This window comes from Aulonocara stuartgranti, assembly GCF_965226115.1.
Source record: "Aulonocara stuartgranti genome assembly, chromosome: 1".
Classification (NCBI taxonomy): Eukaryota; Metazoa; Chordata; class Actinopteri; order Cichliformes; family Cichlidae; genus Aulonocara; species Aulonocara stuartgranti.
This window is the reverse complement of record NC_138939.1, coordinates 42,177,501-42,204,149: the sequence shown is the minus strand read 5'-3', so window position 1 is coordinate 42,204,149 and position 26,649 is coordinate 42,177,501. Positions and strand designations below refer to the sequence as shown.

The 26,649-nt window shown below is 44.6% G+C and overlaps 1 protein-coding gene across 2 annotated transcripts in view; it reads left to right on the top strand.

Annotated features, from left to right (window-relative positions):
- Nucleotides 1–2,286: 2,286 nt before the first annotated feature.
- The window catches only part of vstm2b (V-set and transmembrane domain containing 2B), a 30,521-nt gene continuing 6,158 nt past the window's right edge, over nucleotides 2,287–26,649 (top strand). The window contains exons 1-4 of one of the 2 annotated variants that reach the window (XM_082531297.1): nucleotides 2,287–2,825; nucleotides 3,150–3,328; nucleotides 3,836–3,865; nucleotides 4,266–4,718. In XM_082531297.1, coding sequence (XP_082387423.1) covers nucleotides 2,753–2,825; nucleotides 3,150–3,328; nucleotides 3,836–3,865; nucleotides 4,266–4,709 — 726 coding nt within the window. In that variant the 5' untranslated portion in view covers nucleotides 2,287–2,752 and the 3' untranslated portion in view covers nucleotides 4,710–4,718. The remainder of the gene's footprint in view (nucleotides 2,826–3,149; nucleotides 3,329–3,835; nucleotides 3,866–4,265; nucleotides 4,719–26,649) is intronic. The other variant, XM_082531296.1, reaches the window with a different exon arrangement.

The following is a 26,649-nucleotide window of genomic DNA, read 5'->3' as shown; positions in this document are numbered from 1 at the left end:
CTGGAAATAGAAGTTGTTCATGACCTCAGAAACACAGGTCTACATCTTGAGTTTTCAAAAATTATATTAAAATGATCAATTATATCAAATTGATCAAATAATCAATCTTCTATACATCACACATGTTGGCCAAAGTGGTAGGCAAGAGGAAGCTCATTTGTTAGGATGCTAAATCACTGGAGCTCATTTATTTGCTAATGCTAGCTGTGTTTCCATAGGAAGTGCAAATTGTAACTGATCTCAGAGCAGTAACAAAAAACGACCAGCTCCTGTTTGCCTCACACTGGTTTCCCCTTAGTTTCCTGTCAAAGACAGCGTGCATGTGCAAGAACCCTAACTTTATCAGAAAAAAGTTGCTGGCCAGCTCCAGTCATTGTTACATGATGGACACGCCCTCAGAGACAGAGACATAACACCATTGCAATGACATTGATGTTTGTGTAAAGTTGGTCAGAAGGTTCCTTTGTGAGTGCGCATGCGCCATTAGCGTGCTGCCTGCTGTAACCCCTAATTTCCCTCGGGATGAATAAAGTATTCTGATTCTGATTCTGAAAAGAAAAGAAAAATAACACACATATATCAGATGTTGCTCCCAAAGAAAAACAAAAAAAACAAAAAGCTTTTGGCAGCAATAGCCGACTGCGGCAACAAGATGGCAGTAATGTAGCGGCTGGATGCACATATTAAGTGGCAGAAGAGAAGCTTTATGGCAGTGATGTCTGAGACGAAAGGAGAGAGATTGCTTTACTTTGGTATGTTTTAATGTAATTTAAGATAAGATAACTCTTTATTGTCATTGCACAGTCATATCTACTACAATAGTACAACGAAAGTGGAAACTGTTCCATGTTGGCACTATGCACAACTAAACACAACTGAGCACAACACAGTAACAACACAACACAGTAACTTAAAGTGCAAGAAAGGTATGAGCAAAAAAAGAATGACTTAATAAATAAATAAAAGAATGAGTGAGTGTTTATTGCACATTATTGTTGTTGTTGTTGTTGTTGTTGTTGTTGTCACTCAAAAAGTCCAGGGAGGTAGCCAATCAGGTTAGTTGTTAGCACTGATATTGAATATTGATGAGACTGGCATAACAACTGTGCAAACCCCAGACAGAATGATTGCAAATGTGGCACTAAACAAGTCGGGGCAATGACATCAGCAGAGAGAGGTTCACCCTTGTATGTGCAGTTAATGCCATTGGCAACACAACTCCTCCAATGTTTGTGTTCCCATGCATACGTTATGCAGACACTTGTCAGAGATGGGCCAGTAGGAAGTATTGGTAATGGAAATATAGGATGGATGGAGTTCCTCATCTTTCTGAAGCACTTTGCAAACCACACCAAGGTCAGCCATCTGATGGTGATTAAAAACTTGACACAAACGCATACAATTCAGTTAATGAAGCTGGTGCACAAATACATTTTTTTCATCTTCATTATTATGTTCAAATCTTAGTGCAAGAGTTGTAGGTTACAATGCCCACTGAGCCAATGAGGCGAGACTGAATGAAGGCCAAACAAAATGAATGAAATATTCAGTTGGTGAAAAGTTGTTGTTTTTGTTAGAATAGGTTCAAAATCCATATTTCTGCACTCTGTCACACACACCTCCACACACACAAATGTTTATCCGTGCATTTAAGTGTTGAATAAAAAAGATTACATACTAAGGTTTTGTCAGCACCCTTATTTCATTGTGTTACATTATGTTACAACGTACCCAGACTATGTGGTTAATTGTAAAATTTCACTCATGCCATGCAATTAGTAAATAAAATAAAAAATAGCTCTACTATTTAATAACAGAGACATGCAGATATTTTGGATTGCAGTGTGTTACAACTATCCGTCTCCCCCACTTGAGCAGGGATGGAAAAATACACCCGAAAACGTGATGCTCACCTTGGATCATGATAGAGAAATCACAGAGAGGCTGCTGCAAGATTTTATGTCATCATTTGCACAAGTTTAAAATTACTTTTGAATAGGTTCATTTACAACTATCATAGCTTTGAACATGAAAAGTCAATCATTTTTTTCGTTATCATTTTACATAAATAGATTTTTTAAAATTCACCGGCTTTGAAAAGTTACATTTTCATTCATTTCCATTAACAACGTGTCGTTCAATTAATATGACTCAGCTCAGCTTTCACACTAATTCAGCAAGTGTGTGAGTTCAATGCATAAAAGAAAATTGGTATTTATATTTGGAGCCCTGAAGCAGTGGGAAGACAAGACTGGCGGTGTGTGTGTGTGTCTCTTTGCAGCGTGCACAGCAGCGGGAGGGCTGCAGGTCGGTGACAGCAGACAGAGGAGGCGCAGCGACGAAGCTCTGCACTTTTCAGCAGCGATCGCTGTTGGTCTCTGGCTGCCTCAGCTGCAGTACTTCCGACCTTTAACACACGCACAAGACCGTTAGTGAGGATGGAGCCTTTCTTCTTTCAGGGAAGCACTGTACCAAGGTAGAGGAAGTCCCTGATCAGGAAGTTCGTTTTCTCAGATGGTAGTCAGCTGGGAACGAAGGAGGCGCCTCTTCTCTGAGGGATCCACTATTTGTAATAATAGTTTAATTATGCCCGAGCTCAGCTTTGGATCCTGCGTGTTGCTGCTGCTGCTGCTGCGTCTGAATCGGGGTTCTTCTGTGCCTGTATTTGGAGTTATCTGAGCAGGCGGGTAACATCGCGTCCAGGTCAAATGACCGTCCAACGCTCGTGAACGTGATAAGAATTAACTGTGACATGGAAAAAACGGGACTCGACGGGATCCTTTATTGTTTCCTTATCAACTCAGCCTGTATGATTTGTGCCAATGGTAAGTGAAGTGACATGAAGGAAACATCGGAGATAGATTGGCATTAAAAAGCTCCTTCAGCTAAGCGCCACTTGCCCTGCTAATGCTGACACTAAGCAGCTTATCCTTCTCTAATAACATGAATAGATAAATAAAATGCTTTCACTTAAATAAAGCCAGGGGAGATTTTTGGATACCTCAGTAGAAACGTGTCAGACTATGAAAGGGATGTGATTTAAATAGGGGCAGATGAAAGACCAATCTGCAGAGGAGGGCATTGCTCATTTAAAAACTTGCAAAATTGCCGTCTCACCTTTTTCTCTCTTCTACCCTTACACACCAAAGCTACATTTACTGAAGTCCCTAAAGATGTGAGTGTGGGGGAAGGAGATGATGTTGAAATGCCCTGCGCCTTTAAAGCTGTCAGCTCAGCACCCATGTCTTTGGAGATCCAGTGGTGGTACCTGAAGAAAGATATGTCTGAAGATGAGCTGCAGATCACTGCTCCGGCTAACAGAGCCAAGGTACTTATAGCCCTCACGCATATGTGTGTGTCTCTGTCTCTACCCTGCATCATCTGCACTACAATTTATTTTAACATCCTTTAAGCATTAACACTGACTATATTTGGGAATACTGCTAAAGCATTTCTCCACATTTCAGTAGCGATAAGCAGCACTTGTTGAACCATTTTAAAATCCACACATCACTCAGACTTTGGGCACTTGGTGATTGTCAACATTATCTGATAGGTCTGGTGTTTCAAGCCACCATCATGAGCGCATATGGAAATTCATTTCCCCTTCAGCCCATTACAACATGTAGCAGGGGGGAAAGAAAGCAGAAGAAAACACACCCAAGGGACAAAGAGAGAGGAGAGAGGCTATCAGCGGTGTCTTTGAGACAAACAGCTCTGCTTGTGCCATTTCCTCTCTCTGAAACAAAATGAAGGAAAACTCGTGTTGTTGCCAAAATGTGCAGCTGACATTCAGTGAGATTTTCAAAACTGATAAAAGTATCTCTTTTTTTAGGATGTTTCAAGAGAAGCCACAAAAATAAGTGTAAGTACCCGCTTTACTGTCCCGTTGAAAGTGTTTTATTCCCTGGATTTGTTCTATGATATTCACACTTTAGAGAGAGCATGAAATTCTTTCTGGCACATGAAGATTGATCTGCGGCAGCACAAAAGTGAGGCTCAAAGATTCCTCTTGTGCACATTTAGTTTATGCTAAACTAGCAAATAATATGTTATATAGGAGTTAGTAACATGTGTCCTTATTAGAGATAATGAAGGCTTTATAAATCTTTTGTGTTGATGTGTTGAGCAACTAATGAAGAGTCACATTTTGGTGGTTAGTCATAAAACATGGAACTACAGGTCGATGAATAAAATGCATAATAAAAGCAGATGTTACTGAGGCATTGCCATTTTTTCCCATGATCTCTGTGCTTGACTTTCAGACTGTGCGTGTTCAGGGCAATGCCATCTCTCACAGCCTCAGCCTGTCCAAGGTGAAGAAAGAAGACGAGGGCGTGTATGAGTGCCGTGTTTCTGATCTGTGGGCTGATGAAAGTCAGGAATTTAATGTTCATGCTACACTGCATGTCACACTGGCTGACAGCATGGTGGCTGAAGAGGCTGTGTCACACATTCAGAACCGTGGATCACTGAGGAATACCATCACAGCTTTGGGAGGTGCCTCATCTTGGAGGGCCACCTCTGAGCCTTGCAAAAATTTTGCAGGAGGTCAAATGCCAGGGCTGGGGAAGCAGCGGGTGTCTCAAGAGTCTCAGCTTGGTCTCCTGTCTCCCTTCATATCCACCACCTCAGTGGCCAGGTCATCAGCTTCACCCCTGTCAGGAGACGCAGGCATCCTCAGGCAGCAGTATGGGGCTGGTGAGTGAATGCTGGAGGTGGGTGGAGATGAAACAGAGCTACAGTGACCCCCAGGTGTTCTACAATCTGAGATTAAATGGTGCAGTTTATCTCAGACTGAGGCTGCTGGTCTGTTTCGAGCTTCATCTGTCTTAATAAATTAAATAAAAGCAAATGTGCTGTTTACCTCGTAGCTATGTTTATCTACAGGTGCACTTCTATAGTTTACAATACTTTTTTACTTTTTGTTCTCATAACCCATTTATATGCAGTGTTGGGAAGGTTACTTTTAAAATGTATTCCATTACAGATTACAGATTACATGCCCCAAAATGTATTCTGTAACGTATTCCGTTACGTTACTCAATGAGAGTAACGTATTCTGAATACTTTGGATTACTTAATATATTATCATGCTTTTTACAACAACGTGAATGTACTATTGCTGTGTGATTTATTACTGTTACTGAAGGTCCACGACTCCGAACTGTAGTAAAGGGACCTCTGACTAATACGGCGGGGTCCGTAGCCGAAAAATAGCTTTACTTTGTTGTGTGGGTCAACTTTTCTTGACAGAGAGAGGCGTTGAAAGACTGCTCCAACGAAACTTATTGTTTTCGGAGGAAAACAGGAACACGGTGTACAGTCGAGTCTTAATAGCTTACTTACAACTGGGCTCGTCAGGCTCTCTTCTTGGCTGCAGTGGTTATTATCAGAGGTGGGACCAAGTCATTGTTTTGCAAGTCTCAAGTAAGTCTCAAGTCTTTATCCTCAAGTCTCAAGTCAAGTCTCAAGTAATGTCAGGCAAGTCAGAGTCGAGTCTCAAGTCACTGGTGTAAAAGTCCGAGTCAAGTCACAAGTCTGAAACTTTGAATTTCAAGTCCTTTCGAGTCTTTAAAAAAAAAAAAACAACGAAAAAATAATGTTGCAGTTATGCTAAATGTAAATATTAGACCATGTAATTTTAAAATCTGTGTTTTTCTCAACACATGACAAAATAGTGAACTTAGAAAATATACACAAATTGTGAAATTGCACCTCTTTAAAATGCAGCTCAATTAAACCTAGCTCCAAGAATAATTTTCACCGACAGTTCTGAGATAAGCTGCATGTTATTCTTGGATGCGGTTGTAGGACCGGCTTTAAAATCGCATGACAAAAATATCATATACATTAAAAAAAACTGTATCACCAACGTAGCCTGGACAACATTTGCTAGTTAGATGAAGTCAGCTATCTCATCCTAGCATATTTATATGCATATTTATAATCATACGGTTCTTGGAGTGAGTGCATACACTCATGAAGTTTAGTAACTTCAGGTCACTGCAACAAGCCCAGGTACAGTTTACCGACGGATGGGTGCAGGACCTTGAAATGCACCGTGTAGAAAGTAAAGACCATCGTACATATCATAAGTTTACCAGTCTCACAAATCGTCGTCATAAATACACATTCGTTAACCGTTTATTAATAGGACCTTTGAGCTCAACGGTAATTAATTAGTAGTGGAAATAATTTCTGGTAGCATCACAGAAATGTAGCAGTGACAATAATATTGTATGCTGTAATCGTACTGGGCAATTAGTGATACAAAAAACCTGTTTTATCCTGTGAATAAAAGTATATGTTTTTGTCAATGTACCATAATAACAGAAGCGAAACGCAATATTGTGTCAGGACAATTCACTATTTATGCACAATAAATAAAGGAGCATAGCGCGACAATTTCTGTTCAGCGCCAGACTTGCTTGTAACCTATATCACCAGTTATGTTATGAAAATGACGTATTAACTACTAAAAAACACTGACCTTCGTGTAAATGCTTGGAGCAGACTAACCTGTGAGCTGGAGAGTTCTGGGACGTTATATTTGATCTTTGAATGGCTGCAATCCAGGCCACCCGTCGCGTCTTTGTTACTTCGGAAACATGGCTTGAACAATTTCTCTTCAACGACGTAATCCGATAACAACCGATCTCTTTACCCGTCGGCTTCCCGTGGCTGTCATGCGACCGGCTATTACAGTTAATAATACAACGGCTTCTTGTGTTTCTTTTTATCGCTGTATAACTGATTTTAATTGAAAGCCTGCGTGCGCTAGTACCGCTTGCCACGAGTTCCCAGAATCCTTTGCGGTTCTACCCGTGAATGACGTCACATTTTCAATCTCTATATAATATGCATGTTAAATTTTGTATTTGGGGTAAAATATCAAGTCTTTTCAAGTAAACCGGTTCAAGTCCAATTCAAGTCCCAGGTCATTGGTGTAAAAGTCCAAGTCAAGTCACAAGTCTTAGAACATTTTTTCAAGTCAAGTCTAAAGTCATAAAATTAATGACTCGAGTCTGACTCGAGTCCAAGTCATGTGACTCGAGTCCACACCTCTGGTTATTATTATATTTACATGCTTCCAGCTCCCGTTTTTCCTCGATGACAACTCGTACCTTTCCACTCCCCTTTTTCTCCCTCCTCGCTCACAGACACATAACGTGTATGGCAGTCCATTCTCCCTGCAACACGGACTATACTGCCCATGATGCTACATTCTTTAGAGCTATGCTTGTAGCATTCTGCCTGTTAGTTTAGCACAACAACAACAACAACAACGAAAAGGCGCTCTCTCACCCAGGAAACACACAGTCGCAGAGAGAGAGAGAGAGAGAGAGAGCGTGTCGCCCTGTAACCATGGCAACCGTAACGCTGCCGCCTGGAACAACAGAACATAGCTGTCAAACAAACCCAAACAGTCCTGACCCGCGACAATATGAAACAGGAAAGTACCGCAGTGTAATCCATTTATTTCAACAAAGTAACTGTATTCTGAATACCACCTTTTTAAACGGTAACTGTAACGGAATACAGTTACTCATATTTTGTATTTTAAATACGTAACGGCGGTACATGTATTCCGTTACTCCCCAACACTGTTTATATGCCCATGGCAACACCTCTCATGCTTTTCAAATCTATTCTATTCAGACGAGCACATTTTTTGACGTCTCTACGCATGTCTAACACCTATTTTTAGTTAGAAGCTTGGCAGATGGTTAGCAAGGGATGGGAGGGGCGGAGAGTTGTAATCTGCCTCCCTGTAATTCATCTCCCTGCCCCAGTTTTGTTCGATGAAGCGTACTTGTGAATAATTAAAACTCATAGAAGTCTAGGCGCTCTGCTGATGTAGACTGCAGCTGGTCTGAATTGTATGCAGATCTTATGTATTGATTTGAAGTGCCTTTGCGTCGATGTGAATGTACTATGTTGGTAAATGATCAGTCTTTAGACAAAACGGTTAGGGTTAGGGTGTGTGCTTGTTCCTTTTAGGAAACTGTCACTCGTCAATATACCGTCATTCAGTGACTTCTCACAACGGAAGGGAGCAACATCTGATATATGTGTGTTATATTATTAGAAAGTATTTGAACAAAAAGAGAAAACTAGATTTCGTCTGAAATACATGGATGATAGCTGGATCTGGAGAACTTACTCTTTGATTATTTGCGAGAAAATCAGTTAAAGTGACTGTTTAGTGGAATCTTTTACAAATTCACCTGATAAAGAAGAAAGTAGCAGAAGCAGATATATGTCAGAACTTTCACATATCTGTTCAGACCCTCCTGTCACTATAAAACACACTGCTCCCAACAAACTGTAATAACTTCAGACATCTGGAAGTTTGTCATCCTTCAGTGCCTGGGTAGCTTGCAGTATGCCCCCAAAAGCAAAAAGCAAACAACGATGATCTAAGAAGTTGTGAGGTCAAGTGTCCACTGTTCATTTATGTAAGCAGCATCTGTTAGCTGTCTTCTAGATTATTACTGAAAGGATCCATAAAAGCTCCCAGCCACAAGCTTCCATTGCTGCTGTGAAAGCTTCTGACTATTTTAGACATTTCAGCTGTGTTATGGAAAAATTTTGGTGAAAACACTTGGCCGCTTTTCCTGGCTCATATCCATTTCTGTGAACAACCAAACATTATAAGTGGATGGTAACAGAGGTATTTATTATACTTGTATGTATTTAAATGCATGCTGTTAACACTCCTGCATACATCTGGGTGACTCAGCTGTTTAGTCTTGTTCATTTCCGATCTGTATCTGTTGTCTGGAGTTGACATCACTCAGAGTTGTGATCTGTGTCAGAAAAGGTTCTCCAGAGCTTGTCAGTGAGAGACCAGAGCAAGCAATAGAGCGTGATTACACGAGGGAAGCATTTCTCCTGACCTCAGAATGTGGGGAAGCTTTTTCTTTTTGCAATTTTGGCCTCGAAGAGTGCAGAGGCAGGTGAATCAGTGTGAAGCTGGGACATGAGCTTTGAAGCTGAAACTGTGATTCACAATCAGAAGGAAATTATGATTCAGCGGCTTATTGGGAGGGATAGAGGGTTATTGATTGCTATGCATGCTTTTTCCTAATATTTTGTTCGGAGCAAACATTTCCATACAGGAGTTACACAATCACATTTGCTTCCTTCACTGTAAAGATTTGTTCTCTCACAACTTCATTTGCTTTCAAAAGCTGGATTTTTTCTGGTGTACTTCTGTTTTATTACTGCACGGTACTGACTTTTTGGACTTTTTAAAGCAAACTGGCCTTTCTTATAATCAGAACGAATCGAATAGACACATAAAAAATGTTCAAATACTGGGTAGTAAAAATATAATAATAAGATTCAAACAGTCCAGTGAATGTACTACTGCTGTGTGATTTATTACTATTACTGAAGAATACACACCACACCAACACCAACTAGATGTTTAAATCTTAATATAAATGAGTAACAGTAGGTGGACATTAGGTAAGGCTGCACTTTTTGCAGCGATCTTGTATATAAAACAGGTCCGCGGCGCTGAACCATAGTAAAGGGACCTCTGGCTAATATGTCGGGTTCCGTGTTGGACTCGTAACCAAAAACTAGCTTTACTTTGTTGTCTGGCTCAACTTTGCTAGCGAGAGACAGACAGAGGTGTTGAAAGGCTGCTCCAACAGAACTTATTGTTTCAGAGGAAAACACGAACACAGTGTACAGACGAGTCTTAATAGCTTACTTACAACTGGGCTACACTGCCCATAAGGTTACATTCTTTAGGGCTATGCCTGTAACACTCTGCCTATTGCTTTCATATTAAATCATTTTTTGAACAATAATTTTTCATTATGCGGGCCGCAAGTAGGGGTGACATAGGCCGCTAGATTCAGACACACACATTAGAGCCTCTTAATGCGTGTTTTGTTTGGGTTTCCAATGACGTGGAATTATCAAAAATAGAGAGGGCATAGCCTAACATATGAAACAGGAAAAGACCGCCGTGTAATCCACTTATTTCAACAAAGTAACTGCATTCCGAATACCACCTTTTTAAATGGAAACTGTAACGGAATACAGTTACTCATATTTTGTATTTTAGATTTTGGGCGATCGTGGCTCAAGAGTTGGGAGTTCGCCTTGTAATCAGAAGGTTGCCGGTTTGAGCCCCGACTTGAACAGTCTCGGTCTTTGTGTCCTTGGGCAAGACACTTCACCTGTTGCCTACTGGTGGTGGTCAGAGGGCCCGGTGGCGCCAGTGTCCGGCAGCCTCGCCTCTGTCAGTGTGCCCCAGGGTGGCTGTGGCTACAATGTAGCTGCCATCACCAGTGTGTGAATGTGTGTGTGGATGGGTGGATGACTGGATGTGTAAAGCGCTTTGGGGTCCTTAGGGACTAGTAAAGCGCTATATAAATACAGGCCATTTACCATTTTAAATACGCAACGCCGGTACATGTATTCCATTACTCCCCAACACTGTCAAGGTCACATCTAAAACCTGCAGGACACCAGCCCTTGAGGCCTGGAGTTGGACATCACTGATCTATTCCAAATCGAAGAGGATTCTGTAGTTTGCAGATGTTGCTGTAATTATGACTGAGCAAAATAATTTAGTTAAATATAAGCATACTTTTCATTTTCCAGACTCTGGAAGTTCAGGTTACGTTGTCCAGGACCTCTTAGTTTGCCCAAGTCTAACACTAGTATGGTGTTGGTGGTAAGGGGAATTTGGAGAAAGAGGACTATGTTACAATCATTAATGCTGTGGTTGATGACAGATGATTCAGTCATTGAAGAAGAAGATAAAAAGCATTGTAGGATGATGAAATAACAAAGGACCAAGGTGGAGAAGGAAACTAGAACTGAGGCAAAGCAAAGGAGCAATATGAGTTAGAGTGTGAACAACTATCTGATCATTGATGTACATCCAAGAAAATGGAGATGAAACAGTAGCTGTGGCAACTGGCCCTTGTTGAAAAATTGAAAAACTGAGAGGTGATTTACACGTTCTTGAGTAAGCTGAGAACAAAAGCTGTAAAGGAAGCTGTCGTGTTAGCTGATGAGTATGTTCGCGCATACTCATACATCCAAGTCTTACATCACCAAGTGCAATGCAAAGTGTTAGATCCATGATTTAAAATATGCTGCCACTGGAGTCTAGAGCAGTGGAAACATGTTCTCTGGAGCGATGCCGCACACTTTTCCACCTGGGAATGCCGCTTTGCTCCTCTCAACAGACCCTACAATTTCCATTCCAAGATGCTCAAAAGGAATGCCGATGACAGGGAGAGGTTGGAGTGCAGCGCTGATGGAAATTTTAACAGATGCTATCTGACACTGTGGGCAACTTTTACAAAATGGAGCCACATCTTTGCTCAGACCAGGCCAGTAAAAATGGCGTTTGATGCAAGCTGTGGTCTTGGGCAGCGCACTCAGAATCTCAGAGTGGGTATTGACTTGCTTAGCCTGTGCTCTGGTAACGGCTACATGGCATTGCTGGATCTGATCGGACTCCAACAAATCAAAAAGCACAGGAAGGTCACGCCCATAAGGCAAACTGCTCATAACACACATATAAAGCAAATGCATCTGATCCTGAACCTTAATGAACCCAACTAAAAAACCTCAAACAAACATAAGACAAACTGACCTGCTGAAATGACACATGAACTTAAATACTGGCTTAGGTACACCATATGACACACAAGGGGAAGACAAATGGCTGCCATATAATCTACTAACACAAAATGATTAAACAAACTCCAAACACCCCCCCAGGCACTGAAGCATTTGGTTTAGTCCAATGAGGCTTTCAGCAGTACTTCAGATCAATTAGCCCTCTGCCACACCTTTTACCAATCAGGGAGGAGAAGCCAAACCCCCAGGTTACTCAAACAAAGAAAGATGAATTAATATAACATAAAACAGAATTTTGACCATTGTTTCGTGTGGCCTCTTTCACTGCCACGTGACATGTGTACACTCCCTATGAACATTGTATGGTGTGATGAAAAAAATTAATTTAACCAAGAAATTATATTGGCTAATAAGTAAAACATATTTAAAGCAGTGACTGTTCAGTAAACTAAAGCGAAGCAAACTATTGGTGAGGTGTGACCGTTGGGCTGTATGTGTGGTCCAACTTGTGGACGATGGGCATGTCGGGGAAGTGGACCCCAGAGTCAGTATCCTCCTCCTGATAGTCGCCCTCTACTGGCTCCTGCTGGAGGGCAGGTGCTGGGAGGGGTTGCAGGAAGATGGGCCTGGCCTCACGCAGATAGGGGAGTGGATGCCACCCGAGGGCCAAAAAACTTCACCATTGCCTGTGAGGCATCCACTATCCCCACTTTGCCCACTTAGGCATGGTGGAAAGAGGAGAGCTGGCAGGGTAGGGAAGCCAGGTGAGTGGAAGTGGCCAGCAGCTCAGGTGCAATGTCAGGGTCCCCAGAACCTGCCAGCATGTGATGGGACAGGTGATGCAGGTAGAGGGATGAAATGAACACCAAATTGGTTAGACAAGCCTGGGTAGACATAGCCCCGTGTAGCCTAGCCAGCAGGGAGTCCGTAACCTTAGTTACAGGGAGTCAATGAGCAGGGAGTTCCTGCTAGGTGTTCTAGCTCTTTCTTGGCCTTCCCAGAAAACAACACACAAATAAACACTGACTGCCCCGGCTTCAACAGATAAGCCATTAGTTTCTACATTACTGCTCGTGAACTTGCAAGACCGTGGGAACAGGGGGACGCCCGCGACATCAGAGAACTCACTGACCTCAGGCAGCCACTGCCAGGATCCGCTGTCTGTGTGAAATGTGTGACCATGGGCAATATGCCAGGGGAATGGCTGGCTCCAGGATCCCATGTGAGCACGAAGTGTGCAACCCGCAAGACCGCAAGACAAGGCACCAGCAACTAGAATCAGTGCAGCTTAGAGCTTTTTTTTCGGCTGCTGAGACAGGCTCCCCACCACAAAGGTAAATGGACACACACTGCTACTACACATTGAACTACACACCATACACACACTGTACATGCATGCACACTGCCAAGTGGAGATCAAACCTCAACATTGAAGTTTACCGAAAGCCCACACACACGGACCAGTACCTCCTTTTTGGCTCCCACCACCCTCTGGAACACAAACTTGGAGCAATCAGGAACCTGCAACACCAGGAAGAAAATGTTCCCTCTAAGCCAGAAGGGAAAACGAAGGAACACACACATGTGAAGTAAGCTCTTAAAATGTGGTTATCTCAAAAGGACCTCAACAGCTACAGGCCGGTGGCTCTGACATCCCACCTGATGAAGACCCTGGAGCGGTTGGTCCTGGCTCAGCTTCGGCGCCTAACAAGCTCATCACTGGACCCACTTCAGTTTGCCTACCAGCCTGGCATTGGAGCGGATGATGCCGTCATTCACCTCCTACATCGTTCCCTCGCTCACCTGGAGACCGCTGGAAGCACTGTGAGAATCATGTTCTTTGATTTCTCCAGTGCCTTCAACACTATTCTTCCCTCGGTTCTGAAGGACAAGCTGGAGAACTCTGGAGTGGACCATCACCTCACTACCTGGATTTTGGACTACCTCACCGACCGACCACAGTATGTGAGGACTCAGGGCTGTGTGTCGGACAGGGTCGTCTGCAGTACGGGGGCCCCACAGGGAACGGTTCTGGCTCCGTTCCTCTTCACCATCTACACTGCAGACTTCTCCCACAATTCCACCCAGTGCTTCCTGCAGAAGTTCTCTGATGACTCTGCAATAGTCGGCCTCATCACTGATGGGGACGACAAGGAGTACAGAGGACTGACTCAAGACTTTGTGGACTGGTGCCAGCTGAACTACCTCCAGATCAACGCCAGTAAAACCAAGGAGCTGGTGGTAGACTTCCGCAGGCACAAGCATTCTCCACTGCAACCACTGAACATCCAGGGTATGGACATTGAGGCTGTGGACAGCTACAGGTACCTTGGTGTTCATCTGAACAACAGACTGGATTGGACTCATAACTCAGACGCCCTCTACAGGAAAGGGCAGAGCAGGTTGTACCTGCTGCGGAGACTCAGGTCGTTTGGAGTGGAGGGCCCACTCCTGAAGACCTTCTATGACTCTGTGGTGGCTTCTGCTATCTTTTATGGTGTGGTCTGCTGGGGCGGCAGCATCTCTGCTGGGGACAGGAAGAGACTGAACAGGGTGATCCGAAGGGCCAGCTCTGTTCTAGGATGCCCTCTGGACCCAGTGGAGGTGGTGAGTGACAGGAGAATGGCGGCTAAGCTGTCATCCCTGTTGGACAACATCTCCCACCCCATGCAGCAGACTGTGACAGCACTGAGCAGCTCCTTCAGTGGGAGACTGCGGCACCCACGGTGTGGGACGGAGAGATTTCGCAGGTCTTTCCTCCCCACTGCTGTCAGACTCCACAACAAAGACTTTAACTGAACAAACACACACATCCACACATGTGCAATAACACTAAGTGCAATAATCTTTTCTGGCATCGTTGTATTTTTACTCAGTTGTATATGGCATTCGTATTCTATTTTTATCTTATTGTATATTTTTATTCTATTTTATTCTACTGTATATAGTATATTATTTTATTCTATTCTGTACAGCTGTGTACTGTATTTATTCTTATTGTATTCTAATTTTTGCGTCATAACTTTTGCACTGTCCACTTCCTGCTGTGACAAAACAAATTTCCCACGTGTGGGACTAATAAAGGTTATCTTATCTTATCTTATCTTATCTTATCTTATCTTATCTTTCATGAAAATAGCGAAGATGGGTAGGAAAGAAGGTTTCAATTAATTAGGGAGAAACAGAATGACAAATGGAACAACACTGTCATCCCTTATGTAGCAGGTTTATCAGAGGAACACAGCAGAGTCTTCTCCAAGGATCACATCTACATAATGCACGGCACAAAATATAAGAGCCACCTCGATGGGACAAGACTCCGCTGTACATGTCTGTCGAAAAGACAAAGGTCACTCTTTCAAGGATGCTGACGTTCACATCTTTTACAGAGAAGACAGATGGTTTGAAAGAGGAATGAAAGAGGCCATCTATGTTCACTGTGAATGATGATCCTTGAACAGAGGTGAATTTTCTGCCACCTATAATGCAGTTTTTCCCTTCCCAGGCACCTTAACCTCCTAGGACCTGGCGTCCACATATGTACAGAGATCGGCAGTAACGCGTTACTTGATCAACAGTGCATCATATATCAGTGCGGGAGAGAGTATGAGCGTGCAGCGTTTAAAGCGTGGAAGTACTGACCTTACTTTGAGTTTGATTCCATAAAAAGTGACAAAAACATTAGTGTCCGCTGTGCGTGGGAAGAAAACTTCTTTTTACAGCGAAAAAACCCCTAAACTTCCAAGCAAACACCGAGTAGCTACGACGTAATGGGAAACTCACAGAGAAACTCGCGGCTTCTTCCACTGACCGCGGCACACCTGCACCAGGGTAAACCTCCGCCTGCCCCACTCCTGCTTTACAGGTGAAAATAGAGCAACAGGACCGCTGAGTCTTTGACTTTATTTATTTTCTGCTGTGTTTTACTTGCATCTATTTGAAAGAGTGAGTGTAAACACACACAAAAAAAATTATGTGCTGGAATGTGCAGGAAATAGGTTTAAATGTTAAACTAATTTCTTCCAGTCAGAGAATGTTGCAGATAATTAAATTTTTGCTTGATGCATAAAGTTAAAAGATTAAAACAAGTTTTAAAAAGAGAGACTTTTCCATTTGATTACATTTTATATGATGGATTATGCAGAAAAAGTAGAATTGGGCTGACAGATCTATCGCTTTATCACCTATTCAGGGTGTAAATCGTGTTTTTAAAAAGTAACGAAGTAACGAAGTAACTAATTACTTTTTTGGGGGAGTAATCGGTAATTAGTTACTGATTACTTTTTTCAAGTAACTTGACCAACACTGATCACTACTTAGAAATGACTGTCTGTTAGCATGGTTTTGTTTTTTAAATATCAGTGTCACGGCTGCCGAGGCGAGCCGTGTGGATTTAGAAGGAGGACCCAAGATGCAGGCAGTGGATGAGATACCGGTGGTTTTATTTACAGAGGTGTAGTGGCAAACAAACAGTGGGGCATAACAAACAACTAAAGACACCTAAACAGGGAGAACTAAAAATAACAGACCTGGGAGCATATGACAACGGATGATGAATAGCAGAGAGACGCAGACGAGGAACAGGACACCGTGGAACACAGGGTAACAGACTGACACGGAGGAACACAGACGAACCGGCAACAGGCAGGAGAACACACAGGGCTTAAATACACACACCAGTAATCAGGGGATGAGAGACAGGAGGGCAACACAGCTGGGAGGAATCTGGGCTGACGGGACAGGGGAAACGTAAGCTGATCACACTCACATACGACGCGGACCTTCACAATAAAACAGGAAACTCAGACACATGGAACCAGACAAGACATTGAACTAAACAGACAGATTCACAAACAGATGGGGTGACACCATAGACAGAGACACAGACTCAAAGGCAGACCAAATATAACACACAGAACTCAAACAATAATAATCATCATCATAAACTAGAAAATGATAACTAAAAGCGCTGGGTCACCGACCCAGGACCATGACAATCAGTATATTGTGATTTATACTGATTTTTGTGTTAGAAAAGGGCTAACACCTCCCTCCATCAGGGTCATAGGGTACCTGGAGTACAGTGGCTACATTGGTACTCCTGAAGTAAGCTTACATAAGCCCTGATGAAGGCCATCAGAGTTGGCCTTCCTGAGGTGGAATTTTAAGGAACAGTCATGGGATGGAACTCTGGTAGTTCTTATGACATCACAGCTATTGCACAGTTACAGTGCAGGTTTAAATGTTACAACTGAAACATATTTATGACTTCAGCAACAAGCAGATACACACACAGCTGAACTAGGACATTTTCATAGAGCAGTTTCTTTGAAAAAAAGGTGAGTTTTGGGGGAACTGCTTTATAAGTGAAACTTACTTTTGATGCTGTAACTTTGATAGCTGATGGTAGATATTTACAGTGAGATTTTTGAGCATGCCCTCAGAATCAATCAGAATAATTTCTTCAACATTCGTTTTGAAATTGATGACAGCAACTCTGATGATGGACATGATGACAGCAACTCTGATGATGGAAATGACCACAATAACAGAGATACTGAAAATGACCACAATTATTGCAATTATAATAATGATGATCAAAATGCTGACAGCAGCAACGATGAAGAGGAACGCAATGAAGCTCATCAAGATGAAAGTGACCTTGCTGCTGCTGAGGTTGACTATGAAGTCAACCCGGATGAAGGAGAAGCAGCGGAGGATCTGCTTCCTGGAGGATTTAGGAGACAGTTTAGAGAGGAAGACAGTGATGATGAGAAAAGTAATGCAAGCAAACAGTTCCACTGGTGGGATGAATTTGCTGACAGCGACTCTGAAGAACAAGACTCCCGACTTGAAGGCATTAAAGAAAGCGATGAGGGTGATGAAGATGAGAGGTGAATCCAAAAGTGACATGCCAACCGTCACTCAGAGTGACTGAATGGAACCTCTTTAATAAAAATGCATCTTCTACTCAGTTGTCTTTTGATTAAATGCGAGCACTGCAACACTCTTGTTTTTAAAAAGATATAAAACTGCTTTTGTAAAACCAAATTACTCTTGCAGAATAGACGTACCAAGGTATGGTAGTATTCTGATATTTAAACACAATCAATGTGCCATCCTACAAAAACAACTTTACAACTTTTTTTGATAAAATCAAGGACTCAGCGGGCCTGTTGCTCTATTTTCACCTGTATAGCAGGCGGATGTTTGCCCTGGTGCAGGTGTGCCGCAGCGGTCAGTGGAAGAATCCGTGAGTTTGTCTGTGAATTTCCCATTACGTCGTAGCGTCCTGGGTGCTTGCTAGTGATGTGCGATACCACTGATTTCCTTTCCGATCCGATACCAAGTAATATTCAGGGTGGTATCGACGATACTGATCCGATACCGATACTTTGTACAAAAACGGATTTTATTTATTGTATCTTAAATTATAGCGTCATAATCTCTGATCAGGAAAGTGAGACGTCGAAAGAGAGGTAAGCGAGCCGGCGTACTCGTGCGTTTGAGGAAACGCGGACTGAGAACGGCCCTTCCTGGGATCTTCCTTTCTAATGTACGCTCACTCTGGAATAAGTTAGACGAACTGGCCCTGATGAGAAGCATGAACAGAGACTTTGCCTCCTCCTGTGTCTTATGTTTTACGGAGTCGTGGCTCAGTGAGGACATCCCGGACAGCGCGCTCAAGCTGGAGGGCTTTCATCTGCTGCGCGCGGACCGGCAGGCCGCTCTCTCCGGTAAGTCCAAAGGTGGAGGTGTCTGCTTCTACATCAATAGTGGCTGGTGCACAGATGTAACAGTGATTGCTCAGCACTGCTCTCCCTCTCTGGAATATCTTTTTATTCACTGCAAACCGTTTTATTCTCCGCGGGAGTTTGCTTCATTCATCCTGGCCGCTGTTTACATCCCGCCAGACGCAGATGCGCAGGCAGCTCAGTGCGCACTCGCAGAGCAGATCCTCCACACGGAGCGGACATTCCCGGACTCTCTCATCATTGCTCTTGGGGACTTTAACAAAGCCAATCTGAGCCACGAGCTTCCAAAATATAAGCAGTATATTAAATGCCCGACCAGAGAGGAGAGAACATTAGACCACTGTTACAGTACGATCAGCGGGGCCTATCGCGCGGTGCCCTGCGCTTCACTCGGACTTTCTGACCACGTCATGATCCACCTGATCCCCGCGTACAGACAGAGGCTGAAGCTCTCCAAACCTGTCGTGAGGACTAAAAAACTGTGGAGCAACGAGGCTGTGGAGGAGCTTCGCACGTGTTTGGAGTCTACAGACTGGGACACAATGAAGGCTGCTTCTAACAGCTTGGACGAGTTTACGGACACTGTCACCTCCTATATCCACTTCTGTGAGGACAGCATTGTGCCATCACGCACCAGGGTGAGTTATAACAATGACAAACCCTGGTTTACTCCTAAACTCAAAAAGCTGTGGCTGGAAAAGAGTAAGGCGTTCAGAAGCGGAGACAGGGACTGCTACAGAGAGGCCAAGTACAGGTTCACTAAAGAAGTGGACATTGCCAAACATCAGCACTCTGAGAAGATGCAGCAGCAGATCTCAGAGAATGACTCGGCCTCTGTGTGGAAAGGTTTTAGGAATATCGCCAACTACAAGCCTAAAACCCCCCACTCCACTGATGACTTGCTCTTAGCCAACACCCTTAACGACTTTTACTGCCGTTTAGACGAGCCATCAGGCAGCCTTCACACCTCCAACGACCCCAACAATAGAGGCACTTTGGACACTCATTCCCCCACCTCTCCCCCCTCCATAGAGCCATCACCACCTTCAAACTGTTCACCTGCAACACCCGCCCCCTCACCCCACACAAAAGAGGATTTCACACCACCTCCTCCCACCACAACTCTTCATATTCATGAAGCAGATGTGAGGAAGCAGTTTAAGAGTCTGAATGCTCGGAAAGCTCCCGGCCCAGACGGTGTGTCTCCTGCCACCCTCAGACACTGTGCAAACGAGCTGGCCCCAGTGTTTTCTGGCATCTTCAACTCCTCACTGCAGGCATGTCATGTGCCTGCCTGCTTCAGGTCCTCTACCATAATCCCTGTCCCCAAGAAACCTAGGATCACTGGACTAAATGACTACAGACCCGTGGCTCTGACATCTGTGGTCATGAAGTCATTTGAGCGCCTAGTTCTCTCCCATCTCAAGACCCTCACGGCCCCCCTCCTGGACCCCCTGCAGTTTGCATATAGAGCCAACAGGTCTGTAGATGACGCCATCAACATGGCCCTACACTTCATCCTGCAGCATCTGGACTCCCCAGGAACCTACGCCAGGATCCTGTTTGTGGACTTCAGCTCTGCCTTCAACACCATCCTTCCAGACCATCTCCGAGGCAAGCTTTCCCAGATGAATGTGCCTGATCCCATCTGCCGGTGGATCACTGACTTCCTGACGGACAGGAAGCAGCATGTGAGGCTGGGAAAGAATGTCTCAGACTCCCGGACCATCAGCACCGGCTCCCCTCAGGGCTGTGTTCTTTCTCCTCTGCTCTTCTCCCTGTACACCAACTGCTGCACCTCCACCCACCAGTCTGTCAAGCTAATCAAGTTTGCAGATGACACCACCGTTATTGGACTCATCTCGGACGGGGATGAGTCTGCCTACAGGAGAGAGGTTGAACGTCTGGTGTCTTGGTGCAGCCACAACAACCTGGTGCTGAATGCCCAGAAGACAGTGGAGATTATTGTGGACTTCAGGAAGCACACAGCCCCACTCCCCCCCATCATCCTGACTGACACCCCCATCACCTCTGTGGACTCATTCCGCTTCCTGGGTACCACCATCACCCAGGACCTGAAGTGGGAGCCCACCATCACCTCCGTCATCAAGAAAGCCCAGCAGAGGATGTACTTCCTGAGGCAGCTGAAGAAATTCAACCTGCCAACACGGACGATGATGCAGTTCTACACTGCAATCATTGAGTCCATCCTCACCTCCTCCATCACCGTGTGGTACGCTGGAGCCACTATCAGGGACAAACAGAGACTGCAGCGTGTTGTGCGCTCTGCTGAGAAGGTGATTGGCTGCAGACTCCCATCTCTGCAGGACCTGTACACCTCCAGGACACTGCGGCGTGCAGCCCGGATCTCAGCTGACCCTTCTCACCCTGGACACAGTCTGTTTGACCTGCTCCCCTCAGGCAGGAGGCTCCGGTCCATTCGCACCAGAACCTCTCGCCACAAGAACAGTTTCTTCCCCTCTGCTGTTGGACACATGAACAATAACCACATGACTGTCCCCGCCACTAACACATGACCCTACGCTGTGTCACTGCATCATTCCATGTTTGGCACTGATCACCACCTGCACTCATGTATATATCTTTCTACGTAGCACTCATAATTCTTATTCTCATGTATATATCTCATGTATATCTCATGCACATATCTTTCTTTCTACATAGCACTTTAATTCTTATTGTCTGCACTGAAGCACCGCAGCAATTTCCTAATGTTGTAAACCTCAACATCTGGCAATAAACCCATTCTGATTCTGATTCTGATTCTGATAATGATTACAGGACATCAGATTACTTGTTCTTATCACGTAACAATGCAGAGTTCATCATATAGAAATAAAAAACCTGAAGTTGTGGCTATTTGAACACGTTGCCTGCCTGCAGCACTAAAGGACTCCGTGAGAGACTCTCACCCTAGCACCACCTGTCCCTGTCCTCCTCTTCAGTCTCAACATACGCTCGTCATATTCTGTGATATGAGTTACTCTGAGATGTGTGACAAGGTTAGTGATGTTGCCACAACCATACATGCCAACCCTCCTGATTTTTCCGGGAGAATACCAAATTTCAGTGCCCCTCCTGAAATTCTCCCGGAGCCACCATTCTCCCGAATTTCTCCTGAATTTCCACCTGGACAACAAAAGTGAAAAACCATATCGCAGAATTCATACGGCGGCCCAGCCAATTCCAGTCTCCAACAATGGCGGCAGCGACTTAGTTTTAATATCACTCTTATTTCTCTTTCTGGGTCGCAAAAAACTTTTAACATGTTGTCAGGTGAGAATGTAGCTGTGTGAACTTCAAATATCTGAGCCGACACATCGTCTTCAAACCCCTGCGGTCGTTAAACATGATATATAAGTCACTTTGATAACCTAAAAATGTTCTTGTTTGGCTTTTTCAGTGTTTTATTTGTTCGTGAGTAAATCGGTTTGGCTGAGATTAAAGTTATTAGATTAGATTAAATTTAATTTAATTTAATTAATCCCTCGGGAGGGTTCCTCCAGGGTTTTCACACGGCTGAATAAATGACAAACAGAAAACTAATTAAACAAAGTGTGAGACGGTCGAGAGTTTACGTCAGCGCCCGGTTATATTTTAGATAGCAGACGGCAGAGTTTCAGTCCGCCGAGGGAGCTCGTGCCGTACTACCCGGCTTTCTTTAGACCACGAAGGCCGGTCCTCAGGTGGAAGCAGCCTCTGAATTTGGACACCCGCGCTGTTTCCGGGCTGGCCAATAATAACGGTGATTTAATGTATTTTATCCGATAAATAAACACTGTAAATTTATTTATCCCCCCCCCCAACAGCCCCTCTGAATGTCTCCCTAATTCTGAGGTCTCAAGGTTGGCATGTATGACCACAACACCTCACTTTTTTGCCACATGTATCGCAAACCACGTCTCAGCTGTTTGTGGAGGTAAAACAAGTCCACACATGACTCAACTACGCTCAGCCATTGTTGTGAGTGCGCACGCCAAGGGGCTGTGAGACATTTATACAGATGTATTTCACACAGTTCCTTATGAAAGGCGGAAGAGGAAGTAGTTCCTTTGAATGTAGACAATCCGAATGATATAGTTTCTTTCCACTGTGTTCCTGTTAATGATGAACTACAAATTTACCCTAAATTACTAAAATATTGATATTTTAATGTGAGAATCGATTCTAGAACATAAATGATTGGTATTGGAGGAATCGATATTTCAGGATCAATCCGCACATCACTAGTGCTTGCTCGGAAGTTAAGGGTTTTTTCGCTGTAAAAATAAGTTTTCTTTCCACGGACTTTAGGAGGAACTGGAAACCTGCAACCACTGTTTCAATCCAGGGGGTCGATGTTGACATTGTGGAGGGCTATAAATGCCTCAGAGTAGACATAGACAATAAACTGGACTGGGTTCAAAACACCACTGCGCTGTACAGGAAGGGCCAGAAATGTCTCTATTTTCTGAGGTGGCTGAAGTCTTTTAACATCTGTCGGTCAATGCTCAGGACATTCTATGAGTCTGTGTGGTGAATGCCATCCTCTATGCCATAGGTGTCAAACTCTGGCCCGCGGGCCAAATTTGGCCCACAGCCTAATTACATTTGGCCCGCAAAGCCATAACAAATTACTATTAGAGCTGGCCTACTGGTATTATACAGTTAATATATATATATATATATAGCAGCTGGATAGCGTAGTGGTTAGACTACACGCCTTTGGAGCAGAGGGTCGCAAGTTCGATTCCTGCCTGGGGCGTCTGTATCCAGTAAGGGTCCTAAGGCGAGACCCCCTATGCTAAGCAAGCCTACCGCAGACATGAGCGAGACAGATAAATATGAAGGCATGCCGGCTCGGACGTCGCCCGGATCAACAAGGTCCGCGTCAGGTGTTGAGGAACCAGGGCACCCTGACGACAAGTGGGCTACTGGAACAAGAAGGCATCGGTGGGCAAGAGACGAAAACAGGGCGTTGTTGGAATGCTACTACGCAAGTAACCCCGGCGGAAGGGGCTACATGAATAGGTTGAGGGACCTATGGATTCTTCGATACCCAACATGCACAATGACGGCGAAACAACTAGTAGCTCAGTGTTCCAACATTCGAAAGAAGGGACTGCTCTCACAGCTAGAGATTGATGAGGTACAACATAAATGCTACGGCAAGGAGGAGTCAGGATGCCAGGTCAGGGGGGAGATATCATCACCCCAACCCGAGATTGGGTACATAGCCCCAAGTGCGATAGGAGAAGGATCGTTGAGTGCGAGAGGAACTGACCTGAGAAATAGGATCATGGCCAAGCTTGAAACCTGGATCCCCTGTAGCCGGTTACCAAGATTACGTGAAGTACCCTCAGAAGGTCTGCTAGATGATGCAGCACTACGGATGATACCTACAACCATGCTTACCGAGACTAACAAGCTGATCTACAATATGGCAGCAGTGATCAGTGAGATGCTTGGCTATAAGTTGAACAGCCACTAGGAGCAGTACCCTGCATGGAGAAGGAGGCTAGAGGGCAAGATCAAAGTAGCACGGAGGGAGGTTAGCCAACTAACGGAGTTGCAGAAAGGTGCGGCAAAGAAGGTGCATAAGAAATACAGCAAACTGTCCATACCTGAGGCCTTGGAAACTGCCAAACAAAGACTCACAGCCTTGGCCAGCCGCTTGAGGAGGTACACCAGAGAGATAGAAGGCAGGAGAATAAACCAGCTGTTCTCCACAGAACCAGCAAAGGTGTACTCTCAGTGGCAAGGGAACAATAAGAGAACAACACCACCAAGGCTGGAGACGGAGCAATACTGGAAGAGCATATGGGAGAAGGATGCAACCCATAATGCTCAGTGGCTAGTGGATCTGAGGGCAGACCATAGCGACCTCCCTGAACAGGGTCCAGTAACCATCACAGTGGCAGATATCCAAGAAAGGGTCTCCAGTATGAAGAGTTGGACAGCACCAGGGCCCAACATGGTCCACGCCTACTGGCTGAAGAAGCTGACTGCACTCCACGAGCGTCTGGCAGCACAAATGAACCAGCTGCTAGTTGACGAGAGACACCCGGAATGGCTAACCGAAGGCCGGACGGTCCTGATCCCCAAGGACCCCAAGAAGGGACCGGTCCCATCCAACTACCGACCAATAACCTGCCTCAGCACCACGTGGAAGCTCCTGTCAGGCTAAGATGAACAGGCACATGGGTCAATACATGAGTGGGGCACAGAAAGGGATTGGCAAGAATACCAGAGGCGCAAAACACCAGCTACTGGTAGACAGAACAATCAGCCGAGACTGCAAGACCAGACTGACCAACCTGTGCACTGCCTGGATTGATTACAAGAAGGCCTATGACTCAATGCCCCACAGCTGGATACTGGAATGCCTAGAATTGTACAAGATCAATGGGACCCTAAGAGCCTTCATCAGGAACTCAATGGGGATGTGGCGTACAACACTAGAGGCCAACTCCAAGCCCATAGCACAAGTTACCATCAAGTGCGGGATCTACCAAGGAGATGCTCTGTCCCCACTGCTGTTCTGCATAGGCCTGAACCCCCTCAGTGAGATCATTAACAAGACTGGCTACGGATACCGACTACGGAACGGAGCAGTTGTCAGCCACCTCCTGTACATGGATGACATCAAGCTGTATGCCAAGAGTGAACGAGACATCGATTCACTGATCCACACTACCAGGCTATACAGCAATGACATTGGAATGTCGTTCGGACTGGAGAAGTGTAGTCGGATGGTAACAAAGAGAGGGAAGGTAGTCAGAACTGAGGGGATTGAACTACCAGAAGGCAACATTGCAGACATAGAGGACAGTTACAAGTACCTGGGGATCCCGCAGGCGAATGGGAACCATGAAGAGGCCGCTAGAATGGCTGCAACCACCAAGTACCTGCAGAGGGTCAGGCAAGTCCTGAGGAGTCAGATGAATGGTAAGAACAAGATCCGGGCCATCAACACCTACGCCCTGCCCGTGATCAGGTACCCTGCTGGGGTAATAGGCTGGCCAAAGGAGAAGATAGAAGCCACTGACATAAAGACAAGAAAGATCCAAGAAAGAACAAGCTCTGAGCACAAGATCCATAGAGGCTGGGGTCTATCACACCAGGCAAGACCCCAGGTGCAGTCTGTGTAAAGATGCCCCAGAGACAATCCAGCACATAACAGCAGGGTGCAAGATGATAGCAGGCAAGGCATACATGGAACGCCATAACCAAGTGGCCGGCATAGTGTACAGGAACATCTGTGCCGAGTATAACCTGGAAGTCCCGAGGTCAAAATGGGGGATGCCCCCAAGGGTGGTGGAGAATGACCAAGCTAAGATCCTGTGGGACTTCCAGATACAGACGGACAAAATGGTGGTGGCTAACCAACCGGACATAGTGGTGGTAGACAAACAGAAGAAGACGGCCGTAGTGATCGATGTAGCGGTTCCGAATGACAGCAACATCAGGAAGAAGGAACATGAGAAGCTGGAGAAATACCAAGGGCTCAGAGAAGAGCTCGAGAGGATGTGGAGGGTGAAGGTAACGGTGGTCCCCGTGGTAATCGGAGCACTAGGTGCGGTGACTCCCAAGCTAGGCGAGTGGCTACAGCAGATCCCGGGAATAACATTGGAGATCTCTGTCCAGAAGAGCGCAATCCTGGGAACAGCTAAGATACTGCGCAGGACCCTCAAGCTCCCAGGCCTCTGGTAGAGGACCCGAGCTTGAAGGATAAACCACCCGCAGGGGCGTGCTGGGTGTTTATATATATATATATATAAACACCCAGCACGCCCCTGCGGGCGGTTTATATATTCAGCCATCACATGAATTATTTATTTTGTATTATTTATAACTTAATTTATTTGTAGTATTCTTCCTAGATTACGCGTTGTGTTCTGCACATATATATATATATATATATATATATATATATATTGTTTAGTATTAAGCTTTGCTTGTTCCATATTCAGTTTTTCAGCAAAACTTGTTTGAGTCCATAAGAAAAGATTCATTCTCATATCTGGAGGAATAAATATATTTCAATAAATATTAATGTTAGCCCGCGACTTTGTTCCAGTTTTGAATTTTGGCCAACTGTGTATTTGAGTTTGACACCCCTGCTCTATGCTGTCGCATGCTGGGGCAGAAGGTTAAGAGTCACAGATGCAAGCAAACTCACTAGATATTATCCAAGGTAAGGACAACGGTAGACAATACCTCCCACCCACTGCATTACGTGCTGGCCAGTAAAAGGAGCAGGTTCAGTAAG